Source organism: Erpetoichthys calabaricus, chromosome 2 (genome assembly GCF_900747795.2).
Source record: "Erpetoichthys calabaricus chromosome 2, fErpCal1.3, whole genome shotgun sequence".
NCBI classification, from domain to species: domain Eukaryota; kingdom Metazoa; phylum Chordata; class Cladistia; order Polypteriformes; family Polypteridae; genus Erpetoichthys; species Erpetoichthys calabaricus.
Genome location: NC_041395.2, coordinates 90,150,167 through 90,170,437, shown reverse-complemented (window position 1 = coordinate 90,170,437; position 20,271 = coordinate 90,150,167). Strand labels below are relative to the sequence as shown.

The following is a 20,271-nucleotide window of genomic DNA, read 5'->3' as shown; positions in this document are numbered from 1 at the left end:
TGATATGTATTGGCTGGACAGTCTCCTGGAGTCTCTCCTCCGTACAGTACCTGACCTTTTTGTCCCTGCTGAGGATGCTCGGGGGAGCCTAATGGGCGCTGAGGAGATAGCTGTGCAGGGCATGCGGCAAGAAGAGGCCATGGACGAACTGGTAGATGCTCTGTCCGCATGGAAGCCATCGTCCCGGGATGCTAATTATGAGGGTATGGACCTTGAACAAACTGACGGTCCCCTGGGTCAAACACTTCGAAAGACTCTGAAACTGGTCAAGAGTTTGATTGCGGCTCTGCTGGACATAATAGTCGATCGGGACCTAAAAAGCACTTGTCATGGCTGTTTCATAGATCACCCCAGCCAGACGCAGCATACGTGTCTGTTTGAGCCTGACTCTGTTTATCGGGTTGGCCGCTTTCAAGAAGTTCTGACTGTTTTTCGCAAACCGTGGCTCAGGAGCCTGGTCATAAAGACTCTGGGTTGCTTCAACATCTTTCCGCCTTTTCACAAGGTTCATTCATTTGTTCAAAATGCTGTCGACGAACTGGAAAATAAACATTCTATTAGCAAAGCTATTGTACAAGCCTTTCACAACATGGACGATCCCTCTTACTCAAACAATACGTGAAATAGCCGATGCTTTCTCTAAAAGACATTTTTCTGTACCAAACATGACCGATGCACCTTTGGGGTTTTACGGGGAGTACGACTTAGAAAAATCAGACGACGTGTCTGAACTCAATGTGCCTGTGCTATGAAATGTTTTAATAATGTTTTTAATACTGCCGTTTTGAAATTTTAATAATGTTTTGGAAAATACCAATAAAGCCTCATTTAATTTTTAAACCATTGACATTTTTCTTTCACTGTCGGCGATGGAGGGTTACTTGAAAAAAGTTTATTATAACCCGGCAAATCCTGGTAGCTTTGGGGGAAAAGACTCTTTGAAAAGAGCTCTTGAGGTTTCGGGTCAGAAAAGTAATAACCAACAGGTATCGGATTGGTTATCCGGTCAATATGCTTATACAATTCACAAACCCGCTAGAAGGCATTTTAGGAGAAATAAGGTTTATGTATCCAATATAGACTCGCAATGGCAGATGGATTTAGCGGACATGACAAATGTGTCCGAGCATAATCTGTGTTATAAATATTTGTTAACCTGTATTGACGTACTTTCTAAGTACGCGTGGGTACGACCCCTGAAGAACAAAATGGGTAAGGAAGTGACAAGAGCCTTCCAAGACATTCTGAGTGCCGGGCGTACTCCAATGAAGCTCCAGACCGATAAGGGTAAAGAGTTTTTCAACCAAGATTTTCAAAAGCTGTTAAAGAAGATCAGAATAAAACATTTCACCACAGGAAACGAATTAAAGGCCTCCGTGGTGGAGAGATTTAACCGCACACTAAAATCTAAAATGTGGAAATATTTCAGCGCTTATAACACGAGAACCTACATCGATAAATTGCAGGATCTAGTATACTCTTACAACAAAAGTTATCATCGAAGCATAAAAATGGCTCCTTCCGATGTTAACACGTTAAATTCCTGGAAAGTTTTCAAAAACTTATACGGCGTAGCCAGCCCCCCGGGTCCGCTGTTGTTTAAGTTCAAAGTAGGGGACACAGTTAGGGTGTCTAAAACCAGACATCCTTTTGAGAAAGGTTATGAACAAACATTTTCAGATGAAATCTTTACCGTATCTGAACTTGTACCTAGGGAACCGGCGGTGTACAAACTGAAAGACTACGATGGTGAAGAGATTGTAGGATCCTTTTACGACCCTGAATTACAGAAAATTAAAGTCGGATCCACAGACGTTTACAGGATTGAAAAAATACTGGCTAGGAAAGTTAAGAATAAAAAACGACTCATTTTAGTCAAATGGCTCGGCTGGCCAGAAAAATTTAACAGCTGGATACCGGAAAGCCAAGCCCAAAATGTTCAATAAAATCCAGAACGCTCCTAATCGACTCTTCATTCTCTAGCGGTATACGATGGAGCGCAAAAGTTTTTTGTGACTCTACCGAGCAACGCTTCCTCCCTAACAACACAATTTCCAATTTCACGACGAAGCTTGCTAAACCCATAGAATTAGAAGGTTCTTGGGAAGTCGGTCTAGCAGAAATTCAGTACCCACATACGTGGAATACCATAGACAAACCGGATAACGAATTCTACGTTTCAGCTCCTGGGGTGAAAAAACATTACTACATTCCATGTGGCTATTACAAAGGTATTCACGACCTACTGTCTTTTATGAATTCGACAACCTTAAGCCTGCCCATTTTGACAGATGTTGCAGCTGGATTTGTCCCTTCTGAGAACCCTGCGAAATTCAGTTATAATACTGTGGAAAGAAGAGTCTACGTGGTACCGGGTGAAAAGGATGAAACTATACACTTAAAAGGACAGCTGGGTCGAATATTAGGAGCGCATCCTGATCAAACTCAGGATTTAACTTATAAGGCTCCTTTCCCCGCCGACATCAGGGCCGGCTTTTACACTTTGTACGTGTACGGGGATATGGTATCTCATCAGAGAGTCGGAGACAGCTACGTACCCCTTTGGAGGTGTGTTCATATAGAGGATCATGCGAATAACATTACAACCATCACATATGACAAACCGCATTATGCCCCAGTCAGCAAGAATCATTTTGACACAGTGACTATTGAAATAAAGATGGACCAGAACAAAGACATGCCATTTCAGTTTGGTAAGGTGATAGTGAAGTTGCATTTCAGACCCGTCAGGCATTGTATGCACGACTGAAACAATGAAGTCTTACCAGGACAACACCTTACATCCAATATTATCAGACCCAAGCGGGTAACGGCTTACCGGGATTCTCTGGATCCCTTGTAATGTATGGTGGGGGAATTGGAGGTATATTTCGAGGATTGTTTAGAAGAGCTTTACCTCTCCTGAATAAAGGCTTTGACATTGCTAAACCACATATCAAATCCACGGCTAAAAATATTGTAAAAGATGTGATCACGGGGGCTATATCCAGTGCTGCAGATGGAGTCCTAGAAAAGCAGGAGGGGGCGGGCTTGGTGGTCATGAGAAACGCAAGAGACCACCGGGGTCGCATCAGGCCCCGCCAGCTAAAAAGGCCACGCGCACTATTTTTACAGCATTATCTAAACGTCGTCAGAAGAGGAACAAGACTAAAGCAAGCAAAAAGAAGAGAGAGACATTTTTTAAGATGGCTTTCGTACACAGAATGTCCGAAGAGATTGTCAAATCTGAACTGGATCTGTTTACGGTGCCTTTCACTCAAACGAGTGTAGATAAAAGTATATACGTTGAAGTCCCACCACTCTCAGCCCTCTCTGAAGTAGCTCCGCTAGAATTTCTCATAGCCGGAAATGGGGAAGATTACCTGGACTTGAATAACACTCTTCTACACCTAAGGGGAAAGATAGTGAACGCTGACTGGACTAACATACCTGCCGGTGCAAAGGTCGGATTTGTCAACTACCCTATAGCCAGTTTGTTTTCCCAAGTTGATGTCACCCTGGGGGATCGCCTAATATCGCAGAGTTCAAATTGTTATCCTTACCGAGCGGTCTTAGAAGGCCTGCTAAATTACAGCCAAGAGACTCTTCATTCTCAGTTTGCTACAGGACTTTTTTACAAAGATACACTTAACAAATTGGAAGAGACAGACCCCGACGGAGAAAACATCGGTTTTAATAACAGAAGCGCCTATACAGCCGGTAGCAGGACTGTTGAACTTCTGGGGCACATACATACAGATCTCTTTTTCCAGGAAAAACTATTATTGAACGGCCTAGACGTGAAGATTAAAATGGTTCGGAACAAAGATGAATTCTGCTTAATGTCCGGTGATGCCGAAACGTTACAGAGTAATCATAACATCAGCCTCCCTGTTTGTAAAAAAAGTAAAAGTTTCACCGGCCGTGAAATTAGGACACGCTCATGCCCTTACATCAGCCAATGCTAAATACCCTGTGGAAAGGGTGAATATAAAAGTATTCAGTATGCCCGCGGGAATCCGAATATGCAATCAAGAAAACCTGTTTCTGGGTCAACTACCAAAGTATGTGGTGATTGGCATGGTGGATAATGAGGCCTTTTCGGGGTCTTATACACGGAACCCGTTCAATTTCAAACACAACGATGTAGAGTTCCTGGCTCTGTACATGGACGGTGAACAGATTCCCGCCAAACCTTTTCAACCAGACTTTGTAAGAGGCAATAGTGCTAGAGAATATTATAATCTGGTATTGGCCACTGGTAAGCATTTGAAGGATCAAGCTCTGTCTATCAGCCGTTCAGAGTTCTCGCAAGGATATACTCTTTTCGCTTTTGATCTAACCCCCGATCAAGAATGCGGTGATCATTTTTCATTAGTTAAAACTGGAAACATGAGTTTTGAATTACACTTCCATGTCCCTCTCCCTCGGACCGTCAATCTAATAGTATACGCGGTCTTTGACAACATCATCGAAATCAACCAGAGACGTAATGTTCTGTATGACTACTAATAAACTCCATGAATACAAAACAATTAACAGAACTACTGTCCCAAGACCCATACACCGAAAGATATTTCCGCGGTGTGCTGGCGTGTGATCAACTGCCGGAAAAAAATAACGGCTTGCCGGCCATGTTTGTAGTGAATACTCACTGTCAAACCCAACCCGGAGAACACTGGCTGGGGATTTACCTCACAGAAGACGGAAATGGGGAGTTTTTTGTTTCCTATGGAAATTCTCCGGACTTTATCTACTTCCCGAATGACATTTACCGTTTCTTAAGCAAAAACTGTAAACAAATCATTTACAATAACCGACAGCTTCAAAGTTGGTTCTCGGACAAATGCGGTCAACACTGCCTCTTCTATCTGCATCAGAGAGGAAAAGGTCTCCCGTACACCTCTGTAATAAAAAAGTATTCTGAGGACGTGAACAGTAATGACTCTATGGTCTCTAAATTTGTTCGTTCCTGGCTTCCTTCACCGGGACTCTGTTTTTATCAGTACCCTTGCGTGCAAAGATCAGAGACCTATAAATATTTCAGTAGACGGTTAAAGGATGACGACACTCTGTAATGAGATAAAATTGTATTTAATAAACAAATAATTTTACAAATTAATAAGCAATCCATTCCAGTCTTTTTTTTCTCGGTTTCAGTCGGTAGGGGCTAACTTCTGTTTGATGAGCAGGGAGGGGGGCGGCGGGTGGCTTAAAACTTTCAAGGAGTTCTCTCGTTTCATCATTAGGTACAACAGAATATTGAATGTTCAAACCGGCCATGGCGTTTACAAATTCCTTCCACCCCCGCGGTCTCCTATGTTCAGGTATTGTATGAGAAGCGGTCAGATTACGGACCAAATCCAACATGTTGGATCCGACCAAAGGTTTACCTTCTAACAACAGCTCTCCACGATTATTCCTAAACACATGATGGGGATTAATGGACATTTTATGTAAAACAAATTCAACATTTTTCTTTGCTTTTACAGGCGCGCTTCTCAAAACCTCTTGCCAAACCTTGTCCTCAGACACCTTGACTGTTCCAGGGCCCCCCTCGCCATTTTCTTCTTTCGGTAATACGAGAGTCAGACTGCTAGTTTCTTTATCGGCCTTTTTAACTAGCGTCAGATATCTCTGCAAGATAGAAGTGTAAAGCTTCACCTTCTCGTCAGCCCCTATATCACAGCGTTGCAGTACGTTTCTCATTTCTTTGTCCAGTTCAGTTTCCGTGGCACTCAAGAGATCGTTCGGGTTAACGGTCTTTTGTTGAAAAACAGACATCTGTTGCTGCGGGACCAAATACATTTTTTGAGTGTATTCCATGTTTATGCTCTAGAAGCTAGTAAACTTGATATGAATGGCACGGCGACGCTTAAAAGAGCTCCCAAAAAGCCTCCTTTCTGGTTCAGAATAGCTTTTTTCTTTTTTAAGGTTAGTTTTCTGTCACTTATTTTTCTGACAGATGTTTTATGCTCCTTGAGTAGCTTAAACTGTTTGGGCGAAAGAGGTATATTACCTTTTAAAGTATTACAGGCTATTTCGGACAAAGCATTAATTAAATCGTCAGAAGAGGCGTTTATAAGAATTTTACGGCGGCGACAAGAGCAACAGAGTAAGGCCTTGAGAGGCTGTAGGTTTCTGCTTATTCTGGCCGACATGCTGACAGAATATGTAACTTTGACTCAGAACAGCTTCTTTTATCTTTTCACGGTGTACACGACCGGCCAATCGGGCGGAAACAGACCTGTTCTTAAACGCAGTTCGTCTGGGGTCTGTGCCTTTAAATCCACTAAGAGATAGCCGTACGGTAGTTTTGTAGCATCTTCGAAAGCTTCCAAAAAGAACTTAACACGCCTCGGATACATTTGGCGGGCCAAGGTAGTAATCTGCAATTTGTCCCTGGGGTTTTTAAAAAGAGTAATATAATTAGCGTTAAGATTAATCGTTCGGCTTTTCTTTCCTTGAAAGAATAAATTTTGAACCAAGTAAATGATAGACAGATTCCGATGATGAGTATATTTTGTGAAAGCTTTTTCTATTTCCTGGCTTTCGCTAGCTGATTCCATCAGATCATCTATAATGACCAAATTTATTTTCTCAGGAGGGAGAAGTTCGTCGTCGCATAAAGACTTTGGGAGCTCCTCAATAAATTATAATTGCTGAAATTTAGCCGATAGCTCATCGTACATTTTCTGCCAGCAACTATAAAACCAAATTATATTTTGAAAAGGATGAGACACAACGTGGTTCGAATGTTCCAATAATTTTTTCACATAATAGGATTTACCGGAACAAGAGGGCCCCGAGGTAATTTTAGCGAAGGGGTGTTGAAGGCGTGTGTCAAAATCTCTTTTAGTAGCCATAAGGTCTTGTGTTGTAATCTTATAGGAGAACCCTCTTATTATACACCACTCTGAATTTCTTCCTGAGTGGTCTGTTTTCTAAAGTGAAACGTTTTTTATTTCGATGGATCCGCTTACCGTGAACCAGTAACTCTTGAGGAGGGGCTTCATGAGACGTCACAAAATTCTGAACTAGATTGGTTAGTGACTCGAGGTTTATAATTTTACCGGTTTCGTGATTGATGGTGATACCTTTTAACTTCATACATGTTTTGCCTTGTGTCGTTTTATACCCGTACATCTTTGGACCGCCTGAAGCAAATTCAGTAATATAATCACCAGGATTTAAGTCACTGGTGAGCTCTCCTAAATAGTCACCCAGAGGAGGATTGTACTGACCAGGCTGAGAAGTAAAAATGACCGAGTCTGTGTCGTGGTACAACACCCTTTCTCCTAGACTGTCCAGTAAATCGTACAACTCTAACCAGGCATAGGCCATGGTGAAAGCAGCAATGACAACATTAACGCTACCAGGTAGGGTATACTTTCCATTGGTGTACTTCCATTGTATTTGAGCAATCTCATCGCCGATAAATTCAAAATAAGAAACATTATACTGTTTGGAGAAAATATATTGCAAGAATTCCTCACCGTCCTTGACTAAGCTAGTAGTGAAATGGAGAGGTTTTTGCCCAAATTTACCCCAAAGAGAATTTAAAAACAACTTTGAAATTTGTCTCTTAGCTGGATTTACGGCAATGTTATCGCGGTCCAATTGCACACCTTCCTTGTGATAATAATCTAAAATATAACGGTCTCTGGAAGCCTCATCCGTACACCAGGCAGGATAGCCCAAGGCCTCCTGCTTGCCTTTTAGATGAAGCTTGATATAGTCTGAGAATAACTCAGAAGTACGTTCGGGGTAATGCCAAATCTCGTATACTTTTGAAACTTTATACCCTTTGTCAATGTTCTTTGCTATTTCCACACTGCACCAAGTACCGGTTAAAGCTCTCTCATCCTCTGTGTGACGACAGTCCACAATCTGAGCTTCTGTCTCCGCGCAGGTGCGACAGAGGGTGAACATTAATTTCCCACAAAACCTGAGAGGCAGGACTGGAAAATTGAGACCACGTGGAGGCTGGACGGTGGCTTTAATTAATCCAAAATACTGCCTGAGATCACCAAACTGCTGAAAAATGATAGTGGGGTGACCGACCGGGTACATTTTTGTTTTATTCACAAACGGGTACAAGCTAGTGAAATCATAATAGTGAATCTGTTCGGGGCCCACTGCCTTGTGGTACAATTTTATGGCGTTGGTACGTCCACCGAACAACGAGTCCCTCGGTTGTATACGTTGAGGGAAATCACAGTGTTTTAAGAAAGTTTGTAGCCTGAGGTCTTGTTTTTTCATCGTCTCCCAGTCATGCTCCCAGAGCACGTGCACATCTAAATTAAATTTTGTCCTAAGTATTTCCAATTTTCTCATAAACTTTTGGTACATAACCACACAAGTCATACCGGTTAAAGGATGAGTACTGTTTAAATCATAACATTCTGGACAGCAGTGATAAAAACAACCAGCAAATTCAAAGGCAGTCGGAATACCTTTAACTATGGCATAGCTGTCAAGATAAAAGGAACCCTTCTTTACTTCCCCAAGGTTTAGAGCATGTCAAATGTTCAATTTTTCTGTTTCACAGAGATACAATAACCATTGAATAGATGCGTTCGAATAGTTTTTCTGACTACTGTAATGGTCAGAAGGAATTATGCTGATAGACTTTGGAAGCATACAGTTTTGCCTGTACACGGCCATACATAGAGATGCCAGGGTCATGCATTGAAACGGGTCAATACTGCCAATTTTGATGACCTTGTCTCTGAATTTAATGCACGCTGTTCTAAGAATTTCAACGTCATTTTTACAATATAAAGCCATCTCCTCTTTAAAATTAAAAACACCATGCTTGACACTGTCGTACCAGGTAAAAAATTCTTCTTTTTCTTTGGTCATCATGCTCTGAACACTGTAGCATTCAGGTTCAGGGTAGGGGCCGATATAATTCTGATTTTCAGCCATATTGAAGAAATGGGGGAAATAACCTTTTGCGGCTTCAAACCCCATGGCTTTAGGTATGGCACTCAATTTCATTGTTAAAAAATTCAAAGAATCTATAAAACGTAATTGATAACCATCATCTGTGAAACACATCCGCTTATTTCCTTGAGTAGTAACACTAGGGTTCACACCATTTTCAAGCAAATACTTCATTAAAAAGTACCCATCGTAACCTTTTGAATTGTGAGCTATGAAGGTATAGCCTTGATACTTGGGGCGACGGTATCTGGCAAAGAACTGGTGTACACAATCTTCACCCGCCCAGAACCAGGATTTACCCCGCAAGGACTTACAGTATATGTAATTAGGAATGTGCACACCTGTTTCTTGCCGACTTTCAAAATCATAAAATACGTATTTCTCACAACGATCCTCAGACTTCAAGGTTTCTATAAAGCACTGATGGTTTTCTGCATCATTTTCAATTTTTTTTTTACAAACCCGGCATTCCTTGGGCCGACATTTATGGGGTTTTGAGGCGGCATTCACTGTGTAAGTTTTGTAACACAGGGGACACATTTTTGCCGTGTCATAGGCCGCTTCCATATTGTTGGTCTTATCGTTAAATTTAGGAATCGTATGCTGAATAAAACAAAATTGGGACCGGCAGTAACTGTTGCAATCACCACACTTGACAAGTTCTTCAGGGATTGGACGGCAATCTGGGGAGAAACAGACATTGCAGTGACCTTCACAACGATGAAGGTTATACGCTTCACGCATGCATAACTGGGGGTTTTGCATGTACTGGTCCTCCATTAGGCTAAGCAGACAAAAGGCAAAACAGAGCTGATTCCTGTAATTATAAGAAATAATTAAATGCCTCATTTTCTTTCTAACTATTTCATGATTGAGTAGAGATGAGACCTTGCGAGAGCCACGAGCGCCCCCGCTAGGTTCCCGAACAATCTGGGTGACTAGCATCAGAGACTCATCCGCTAGCACACTCGCATGACTCTGAAGAAGATTCTCTATCTGATGAAGAAAATCGTCTACATTAATATTAGAGCCAGTCAGCTGTATAAAAACACTGATAGGTAATGAATCAGCACGCAATTCTAGCTGTACAACATCTTGCAGATTTAAAGTACCTGAAAAACTATCCAGAATTCTTTGCAGCGTCTCATGAATACTGTTAAACACCTCCTCGTAAGACTCTAGTTCATAGGCATCGGCGAAATTTAAGGGGTGTCTTATTTCAGTGTGATTAAAAGCAGGTCTGTCGATCTGCTGAAAACCACCCTGACTGTCGTTACTAGAGACAACAGAGGGCCCAGCCATGCCTAAAGTAGACGAGGGTGAAGGTTTAGATACCACAGAACCACCGGACATAACTGGCGCGACTGAAGGGGTAACCACAAATGGCTGGGCAATAGGGGCTTAGGAAGCAGTGACTGAAACAGAGGGCGAGATTGAAGCCGAGGGGGCAGAGGAGACTGAAGCAGATGGCAGGATTGAAGCAGGGGGCAAGACTGGAGCAGACGGCTTGGCAACAGAAGGGATAGCTGAAATAAAAGAGACAGAGGGCCCAGAAGGGCTAGAAACAGAGGACAGGAATGGAGCAGGGGGCAAGACTGGAGCAGGGGAGACTGAAGCAGGCGGCTTGGCAACAGAGGGCAAGACTGGAGCAGAGGATGCAGAAGGGATAGAAGCAGAGGGCAAGACTGGAGCAGAGGATGCAGAAGGGATAGCTGAAATAAAAGAGACAGAGGGCCCAGAAGGGCTAGAAACAGGGGACAAGAATGGAGCAGGGGCCAAGACTGGAGCAGAGGGGGCAGAATGGGGGTAGAAGCAGATGGCACAACTGAAGAAGAGGTGTTAGCAACTGGTGCTGAAGCGGAGGGCCCAGAAGGGGGCAAGACTGGAGCAGAGGGGGCAGAAGGGTTAGAAACAGGGGGTAAGATTGAAACAGAGGAGACTGAAGCAGACGGCTTGGCAACAGAAGGGATAGCTGAAATAAAAGAGACAGAGGGCAAGACTGAAGAAGAGATGTTAGCAACTGGTACTGAAGCAGAGGACCCAGAAGGGGGCAAGACTGGAGCAGAGGGGGCAGAAGGGATAGAAACAGGGGGTAAGATTGAAACAGAGGAGACTGAAGTAGACGGCTTGGCAACAGAAGGGATAGCTGAAATAAAAGAGACAGGGCAAGACTGGAGCAGAGGTGTTAGCAACTGGTGCTGAAGCAGAGGGCCCAGAAGGGATCAAGACTGTAGCAGAGGGGCAGCATTTACAGAACCCAACGTGTTTGTTAAACCATGACCCGTATGAGCATTCACATTTTTGTTCAAAGACCGCCGAACCCTTTCTAACAAGTTATTTAATATTTGCATTTCATCGGGGGTGGCTACTGGACGTAGGGCTTCTAAAAGGCTAAAATGGGAGTGGTAACAGGTGAAGGAACTCTCATGGTCGCTATTATATTATTCATTTGGAACATGTTTTGATTTTGCCAATTAATATATTCCAATTCATTAAAATATCGGGGTGATGGAGTAGGCATTTTTGGGGGCCGAATAGAATAACTAAGTTCATTCACCATGTCATGCAATAACCCAGCATTTTGAGAACCGCTCCCAGCGTCCAAGTCCTCACTTGCACGCCTTTTGCCAGACATTATTTGGGGAACAAGTTTTCTAAAATTGCATACAATAAAATAACCTTTTCACGTATATCTGGAGACAGTGGTAAAAGGTCCGGTAATGCACTTTGAAAAATCAACAGCACTCGTTCGATTTCAACCTTCAGCTCAGCAGCCTTAGCAGCAGGATCAAATCTTTGGGTGAGAGGTCCGTGTGATGATACAAACGGTGGTGATCGCCCGAGTATCTGAGTCAGTAAGCCTGGAGAGGCGGGTTCTGAAAAAAAAAAACAAGCAAGACTAAGTTTTCTTTAAAAATAAACATTAGATGCGCACTCGCACAAATAGTTCAACTTACCGGGCTGCGTGAATGAGATGTTCAATAGTAGACTGTCCGAGGGCCTTTGCGCCGATTCTAGAGGCTGACTGGAAACTTCGGAAGAATAACCACTCTTTGGGAGCGTCGAGTATTCTGCTAAAAAGTACATATTTAATACCAACGCCTTATTTTCTTCCACACACACGAACCCTCAGTTGAAAGTGGTACTTACGGGTTTCTGAGGCAGGATTTTTATTCTCAAAAAGACAATCTGTGGAAGCTATTAAATCCTCCAATTGTGAACTAGTTAGATTTAAAGAATCAAACAGTTCAGCCTCCGATTCTAAAATATAAAAGACTAGGTTTGTACGTACTTAAAGACAATTGCATTAAAAAGTAATCAGCCAGAACGTTCTTATAAGTTTGTGCATTTCCATTAAAAGTAATTAGCATGAAACGTACATTACCATTAAAAAGTTTGTACATACTTAAAGACATTAAAAGTATTAATTCGGCGCGGTCTTATACGCAAAATTTCGATTTATAAAAGGGTAGTCTGTATAACTACAATAATTAGCACGAAACGTACATTACCATTAAAAAGTAATAAGTTTGTAAATACGTAAAGACATTAAAAGTATTAAATCAGCGGTCTTATAAGCAATATTTCGATTTAAAAGTACGGCCGAAAGAAGATCTGACTCACTTTTTGAACAGCCAACCGGACAGAAATAAGAAAAATACCACATTTATAAACTCTGTGCGTTACGACTAGGTACAATTTTTTCATTTAAAAAGCAGAACATCCCCACTCATCGCCGGAACTATCTGATTTATAAAAGAATATTATTTCAACAGTTTGAAGAGACGATCGATAATCTACACTTAACCTCAATCACAAAAGTATTTTTTGCCATGCCAGCCATTGCGGAAGAAAAAAGCGAAAACGCCTACCTTTTAAGAAGCTCGCAGAGAAACTTGGAATACTGGAAAAGTTATTGTGTTAATAGCCGCAAAGCGGGACACTTTATGCCGCGCATTAGGCTCTGTACCGCCTTGGAAGGGCAGAGCGAAACACGTGGGGCGTTTGGGAGAGAGCTCATAGGTTCAGAGTTGTTGATGTTCCTCCTCTAAGGGGCGGGGAGACCCTGGTAGCGGGAATAAGCCTCATTCAAACACTCACCGCTATAAGGTTCACATCTAAGCAAATAGGAAAAAGATTAACCTTTATGTTTTACCGAGAGATCGTTGTGCTAAACGCTACGTGTATTTTAAAGTTGATAGACTGTAAATGTGAAACGAGGCTAAAATATAGTACTCGAAATTTAAATAACTTTATTAAAGATCATTGTGAATATAAGAGAGTCGTTAGTGGAAAATATTTAATAACTTTGTTCTTAGACCGTAGGAATGTAAAAAGTCTTTTTTGACCTTTATCGCTCTCACTGCTATAAGGTTCACATCTAAGCAAATATGAAAAAGATTAACCTTTGTTTTTCCGAGAAATCTTTGTGCTAACGCCACGTGTATTTTAAAGTTGATAGACTGTAAATGTGAAACGAGGCTAAAATACAGTACTCGAAATTTAAATAATTTTATTAAAGATCATTGTGAATATAAGAGAGTCGTTAGTGGAAAATTTTAATAACTTTGTTCTTAGACCGTAGGAATGTAAAAAGTCTTTTTTGACCTTTATCGCTCTCACCGCTATAAGGTTCACATCTAAGCAAATATGAAAAAGATTAACCTTTATGTTTTTCCGAGAGATCGTTGTGCTAAACGGCAAGTGTATTTTAAAGCTGATATACTATAACTGTGAACAACTTTTTTTAAAGATCATTGTGAATATAAGAGAGAGTCGTTAGTGGAAAATATTTCATTTAATAACTTTGTTCTTAGACCGTAGGAATGTAAAAAGTCTTTTTAAAAACAGTATTGTGATTAAGTTCGCAGTGCCAGTGTTAAGAATTTTAGTAAAAATCAGAAGGAGTTTATATTTTCTTAATTGCTTTGATTCGGGTGAGAATAAATATTTTACTTTAAAACTTTATGATATAAAAAAATTGATCACGTTTAAATTAGATTAACTGTTTAGGTTGCAAACAGACAGGCACCGACCCCCTGTGGGACTTAATTGTTACAACGTCTGAGTATCTTATTGCAGGGGCATAAAACAGCAGGTAAGCATTTTAGATTATTAGCATTTAATCAGAAAGGCACTGGCTTGTTACGGCATGGTAATTAAATTAAAGTGTAAAGAGAAAGGCTGTGATTGATTATAATTGCAAAACAGGTCTGATCGGTCATATGGTTAAAACCATATTTGGCGCCTTCCGATTGGGGGAGTAATTGCAAAACAAGTCTGATCGGTCATATGGTTAAAACCATATCTGACGCCTTCCGATTGGGGGAGTAATTGTAAAACAAGTCTTTTAGAAGTGTAATGAGACAGGCGCTGATCATAATTGAAAAATAAGTCTTAATTGTTTTGAACCGGTGAAATTTAAAAAGAGGCACGCAGGCATGAAGATTGGCTATGTATTTTCTAGTGCAACTTATAACTTAGAGCGGGGGAGTGAATATCGTTTTAGTTATGGCTAAGCAGGAAAGATAAGTGTTTATAAAATAAAGACGCGTGTCGTGAACTTATAACTTAGAGCAGGGTGTCAATATCGTTTTAGTTATGGCTAAGCAGGAAAGATAAGTGTTTATAAAATAAAGACGCGTGTCTTGAACTTATAACTTAGAGTGGGGAGTCAATATCTTATAGCTTATAAGTCATATTAACGTAATCCATATTTTTATAGTTTCATAAATTTTCATATTTTTTATATTTACATAAATTATATTTTTATATTTCATATTTTCATAAATCAATTTTTCATATTTTTATATTTTCATAAATCATATTTTCATATTTGGGGGCGGGTCTTAAAATCAATCAAATTTGAGGGCGGGGCTTAATGTCATTAATCATTCGTGTGACAATAGCTATCTGTATAACTACTCTTAAAGTATTACAGGTTAGTCCAACTTTCCTGATTACAATTTCTGCTTTCACCAAATTAAGAACATTTACCCAATCAATCAACTCATTTTGATTGTATTGTTTTGATTTCTGTTTTGTTTACAAACCTCTGCACCCTAGTAAATATGCCTACTTTCATTACAGTGTAATTATGATGCCTAAATATATGAAGTTCTGTAACATGGTGAAAGGAAACACAAACAATATAATTTTATTGTTAACATTGCCAATGCCACACAACCATACATAAAAAAAAGAATTCAAGAGAGTTGAAAGCACAAAGCTAACTGAGTATTCACCTAGAATACAGTGATTAGTGAAAAGGTTGGTATTTTAAGATCTTAAACGTCAGGCATATTGATACTGGGCAATTTACTATTTATCGATTATACAGTCTTTCTCACCTGTCTGGGTGTACAATGGGTCAGTCCCTAACCCTATAAGACATACTGTATAGTTTCTTTTATAGTCAACATGCAAAGCAAGGCAAAAAGTTCTCTCTTTCACCTCCATCCACTTCCTTCTTTCACGGAATATCTGTCCTGTACTGTATGTACCCTTGCCAGTGGGTCTACACCCAGTTAGCCATTTAATGTGAAAATCAACTTATTATTTGCAAGTACTTGCCTTTTTTATCCCACAATGGGATGCTTTAGTGCTACCTGCAGAATCACTTCCTGGATATACAAATATCCTATAAGCCACTGTTTTTTCTTGTAGACACAGGAGCATGTTTTACATAATGTGGGAATGATGGAAACAATACATATAATGTGAGCTTTTTTAGGAATTTATACCTATGTTTCACAAAGTGATCTCAATTCTCATAGGATTCCAGTGTTCAGATTATGTCAGATTGAATTTGTAATGATTTGTTATATAAACAAATACTTGGAAAAATGTGTTTTTTGCATTGTACACAATACTTTTTTGTATGTGTATTATACTTTGTTGGAATTTTATCATCATGTATTATTGTTATTGTTGAGAGGAAACATGAAATTAAGGATGACATTATGCCATGTACTGTATACACAAGACAGTCAACTTGGACTTGAAATTTTATATTGTTAGTTAATTTCCCACTGCATAATTAACCACTTTCACTAATTATTGTTTTATAGGTTATAAAGTAAACCACAGTCTGATATGGTACTTGAAGATTATAATAATATAAAATCAGAAAGACATACTGTACACATTTATGTTCATTTTAAACAAAGAAACCCACACTACAAAAATAAGTGCCTTTAATGGTTCTGCTATTAGACTTTAAATATTTAAATAATCTTCTCAATGATTGGTAATGTATAATTATCTTTGTTTTATTAGGTGTGATAAGTGAAATACAAAGAAAGAAAATACTGAACCTGAAAGATGAGCTGTTTGTCATAATTTGTGTGACATTTGCTCTTTTCATTTTGTGCAGTATTGTTATCTACACGTTTAGGATTGTGAAAGGTAAGAGAGTGTTTTTTTAACCTTTATCAGTTTTCTGTGTGCTGTATCAAGTGTTTTGTCTCTTCTTCTTTAAATACCAATGTTAAACAATGCACTAATTAAATACTGTTATAAATAAACTGTTTAATTACTATTTGCAAGTTATGTGAAACTTTATTTTATTAATGATGGTGACTTTAATTTCTATTCATGTGTAATTCCATATGGCACATTTATTTACTGTTTAATTGGTTACCTTCTTGGACATATCTCTTTCTCTCTCTTAACAAATTTCAGGGAAACACTCATAGTAAAGTAAAGGTATGCTGCTGAAAGCTGTCCCAGCTCTTTTACTTAATATTTACTGGAAAAAATAATCTATAAGTAACAAGTCAAACATTGTTTTTACTGTCTTAGCACAAATAGGCAATAGATGAAGTGCTTCAAACATCAGATCAATTTATTGCATTTGATTTTTTCAGTACCCAATTTCCTCTTAACTAAATGTTTAAATGCAGTAAGTAAAATTGTAGTACAATTTTTAAAAAGAGAACACAAATGTTATCAATAGTTCTCCAAAGAAACAGAAAAAAATAGATTATCTCTCTATATTGTGGTAGAAATGAACGTCTTAATTAAAGAAAGTAACTTATCTTTTAACAGGACAAATCAGTAATCAGGCAGGATAAAAGCTGTTCATTGTATCTTTTAATTACTTCTTAGCAAAATTCCTTGGAGGGAGCATTTTTCAAAAGCAGTCTGTTACAGCAGGGTTAGAATGATGAAAGAAACAAAGAACAGAGGTTCATTTTATAAACTACTGAATTTACATACAGTGTTAATCAATGTATACATTTTACTCTGTTTGGTTTGTTGGTTTACACCCAAATGACTTAATAAAACAAAAGTATATTTGATTATATTCTGGTTCTTCATATACCTTTGAGTTGAGCCACCACTGTTGAAATTTCTGTGCATATAACAACTGTCCATTCTGGTTGTTTACAGCAGGCATGTCAAACTCACTACCATTGGTGGGCCGCTTCGACTGCCATATGTGCGTCAGCGGTCTGTACTGTAACAAATACAATTATACAAAGTTACTGTAGCTTTCTTTCCAATACTGAAAACTTTAAAAAATGTAACACTTAAAGTTTAAAGTTTAAAGAAAAACAATTTATTTCCATGCAGTCTCCATACAACAGTGTAGAATTAGAGTCTTAACCTTTTAGCTAGGTCCTTATTATATTACTTGGCTCACCCGCCATTTAAGGCGACCGACTTTTATCCTCAATTTGTGTGCGCTCCATATGTACATCAGGCATGTAAGTGTAGGGAATGAGAACATCAAAGTGCCCATTCATAACATCTCCCAAAAACCTAAGTTTTTTTTAATCCCCTCGAGTGCCTGTCCAAACTTGGAGTGTAGGACTCCATAATAATATACTTGAAACTCATTGGGGAACAACTCTCCCGCTGCCATTAGCTCAGAAATGGTACCATAAGTTTGAGACTTTGACATTTCAGTGAGATACTGAAGCTCATTAAGAGATTCCTGACGGCATCATTGTAAATGGCTGAAACCTTGACCAATTACTTAAAACATGTCGTACAATGTCAGCCCGAATCTGCACCGCTAAAGACGGAGTTTCATGCACTAAATAAGCTATAGATGAGAATAAGCAAGCACCATCTCCCCTGATATTTACTACGCGGTGAGGCATTTGTACTTCATCAACATTAATTATTTCCAGAGACATAATTTTGTCTATTTTTCCAGCGCATTGCGCACAAAAGCAAGGGAACAATGGGAGCACCAGAACTCTGCTCACATCACGTCGTACCGCAAGTAGTAAGTCTGTGATAAGCGGAATACCGCTACGCTTTGCACTCACGGGATGGAAGGACAATCCCGACCACTTTTATATATTGTCTTGATGATTGATATTCATTATATTATATTCATTGCTTATGTAGGAGCCTTACAGTGTGAGATTTATTTCTTTTGTCCCGACACTTGGCATCTCTTGTTAGTAACCAGTTCGTCAATATCAGGCTTGAAATCTTGTGCAGCTGCAACTTTTATGAGGGATGAAAGGTGCTCAACGGTAAGTCTTGAGTGATGTGGGGTTTGTAGCTTTCATTAACAAAAACAATTGCTCACAAAGGTAAGTGCTTCCGAACATTGACAGTACTCTCGATGCCAGCTTACGGATCTGCACATACGAAGGTGGCAGGTAAGCATACAAGCCTGGCACACCAACTTCGTTGTATTTTACCTTCAGAATAGAATCTGACTGCACTTCAATCAATTCCATTTGGATATTCTCAGGCGCATTCTCAGCGTTGTAAGAGAACAGCGCAATGCCCTGTTTGTGTGAACTGAAATCACGAAAACGCTCACTGAATTCATTGCTCAGTAATTCAAGTTGGAAAATAAATCCTCCAAAAATCAAATTTTACTTTACTAAGTTTACTTCAAAGTTTATATTGTAAAATAAGCCGATATGCAAAAAGCCACCTGACCTACAATAATTTTACAAACTCAAAATCACAAAAATATGTTAATAAACAACCCACCAACTTCTCGTGTCCACTTCAGATCTTCAGCTGTAGTCTGCACTAACTGTTCGTTACAATACTAGCACAAAATTACATGAAACTAGAGCAAAAAAAACGTGAAAATATGCGGGCTATTACTACTCGTGATGATCAGTTCTGCCCAGTGGCCAGTCTCAGCAGCCCAGTCAGTAGTGTAGCCTTAGCAGGGGCGGCTCTAGGCTCGTGGCGGCCCTGGGCAGAGAAAGAATCGATGGCCCCTTCGCCTGGCAATGTCAATACGGTATCTTATGCGCGGTGGATGGCCACATCCGTTGCGGACACAGCATAGCTGCCTCGTGCTCATGACACGCTTCTATATACACGTGTCCATAACTTGAAAACCAAGTGGCGGCCCATGATATTCTCATTATGGCAAAACATTATAATACTACATATAGCTTACTGCTCCGATTCTAGCGACATTTGTAAATACAGCATACTAATTAACAAGAAACATAATGTTTTTCGGCCACATTGCCGTCAGCTGTGTAGTTATTTTTTCTTTCTGTTTTATATTCAATATATATTGGCGTGGCGGCCCCTGGGATTTGGCGGCACTGTGCAGGTGCACAGTTTGCACATGCCTAAGTCCACCCCTGCTGCAGCCTAGCACTTCAGTTGTGACGCTGCGGCTCATTAACGTTGGTCAAGGCTCATTGCTATACTAGCAGATGACGTTTCCGGTACCGTAATGCCATGGGAAACGTGCTTTTGTCAGAAGGCAGAAGTAAGAAAAGTCAATAAGTAACACAGAAGATGCAGAATGATTCAATCACAAACAATAGTAATCATTTTGTACAAGTTCAGTGCTAACTAGGATCTGTCATGAGGGCCGCACAGATTTCTGTTGCGGGCCGCATGCGGCTTGGGGGCCGCGTGTTTGACATGCCTGGTTTACAGGACATCTGCAGACTTCTTAATCATCTTTCAGTACATTTTGTTGTTCACTTGACCTTCATTTGGTTTCTTGATTTGACTGAAAAGGCTTCTGGCATTTATTAACCGTTTATGCTATTTTTTTAAGATGAATGCTAAGTTACCCTAAAATTATTCTTCCACAATACATATAAAGCAATAAGTCTGTCCATCCAGTATCTGAGCCCGAGCCCATTGTGTAATTTCATCTGGCATCCACAAGAATGCAGGAATGTCTGATGAATGAAGGCAAGTGGCTGGTGTAATCAGAGTGATGCATTTCTGTGTGTTCAGGCAATAGAATGGCCAATGAAAAAGGCAACAAGAAGCACAAAGAAAGAGGGGATGTAAGGTATATCTAGTGAACAGAGATTTGTAAATGCATGGCATGATCAAAACAGGTATTTTACCATTAAGCCT

General features: G+C 39.8%; 1 protein-coding gene across 2 annotated transcripts in view; it reads left to right on the top strand.

Moving 5' to 3' along the window:
• The window catches only part of LOC114645293 (uncharacterized), a 180,093-nt gene that overhangs the window by 104,384 nt on the left and 55,438 nt on the right, over positions 1-20,271 (top strand). For both annotated transcript variants that reach the window (XM_051922972.1, XM_051922971.1), the window contains exon 8: positions 16,228-16,356. In XM_051922972.1, the coding sequence (XP_051778932.1) occupies positions 16,228-16,356 (129 nt within the window). The remainder of the gene's footprint in view (positions 1-16,227; positions 16,357-20,271) is intronic.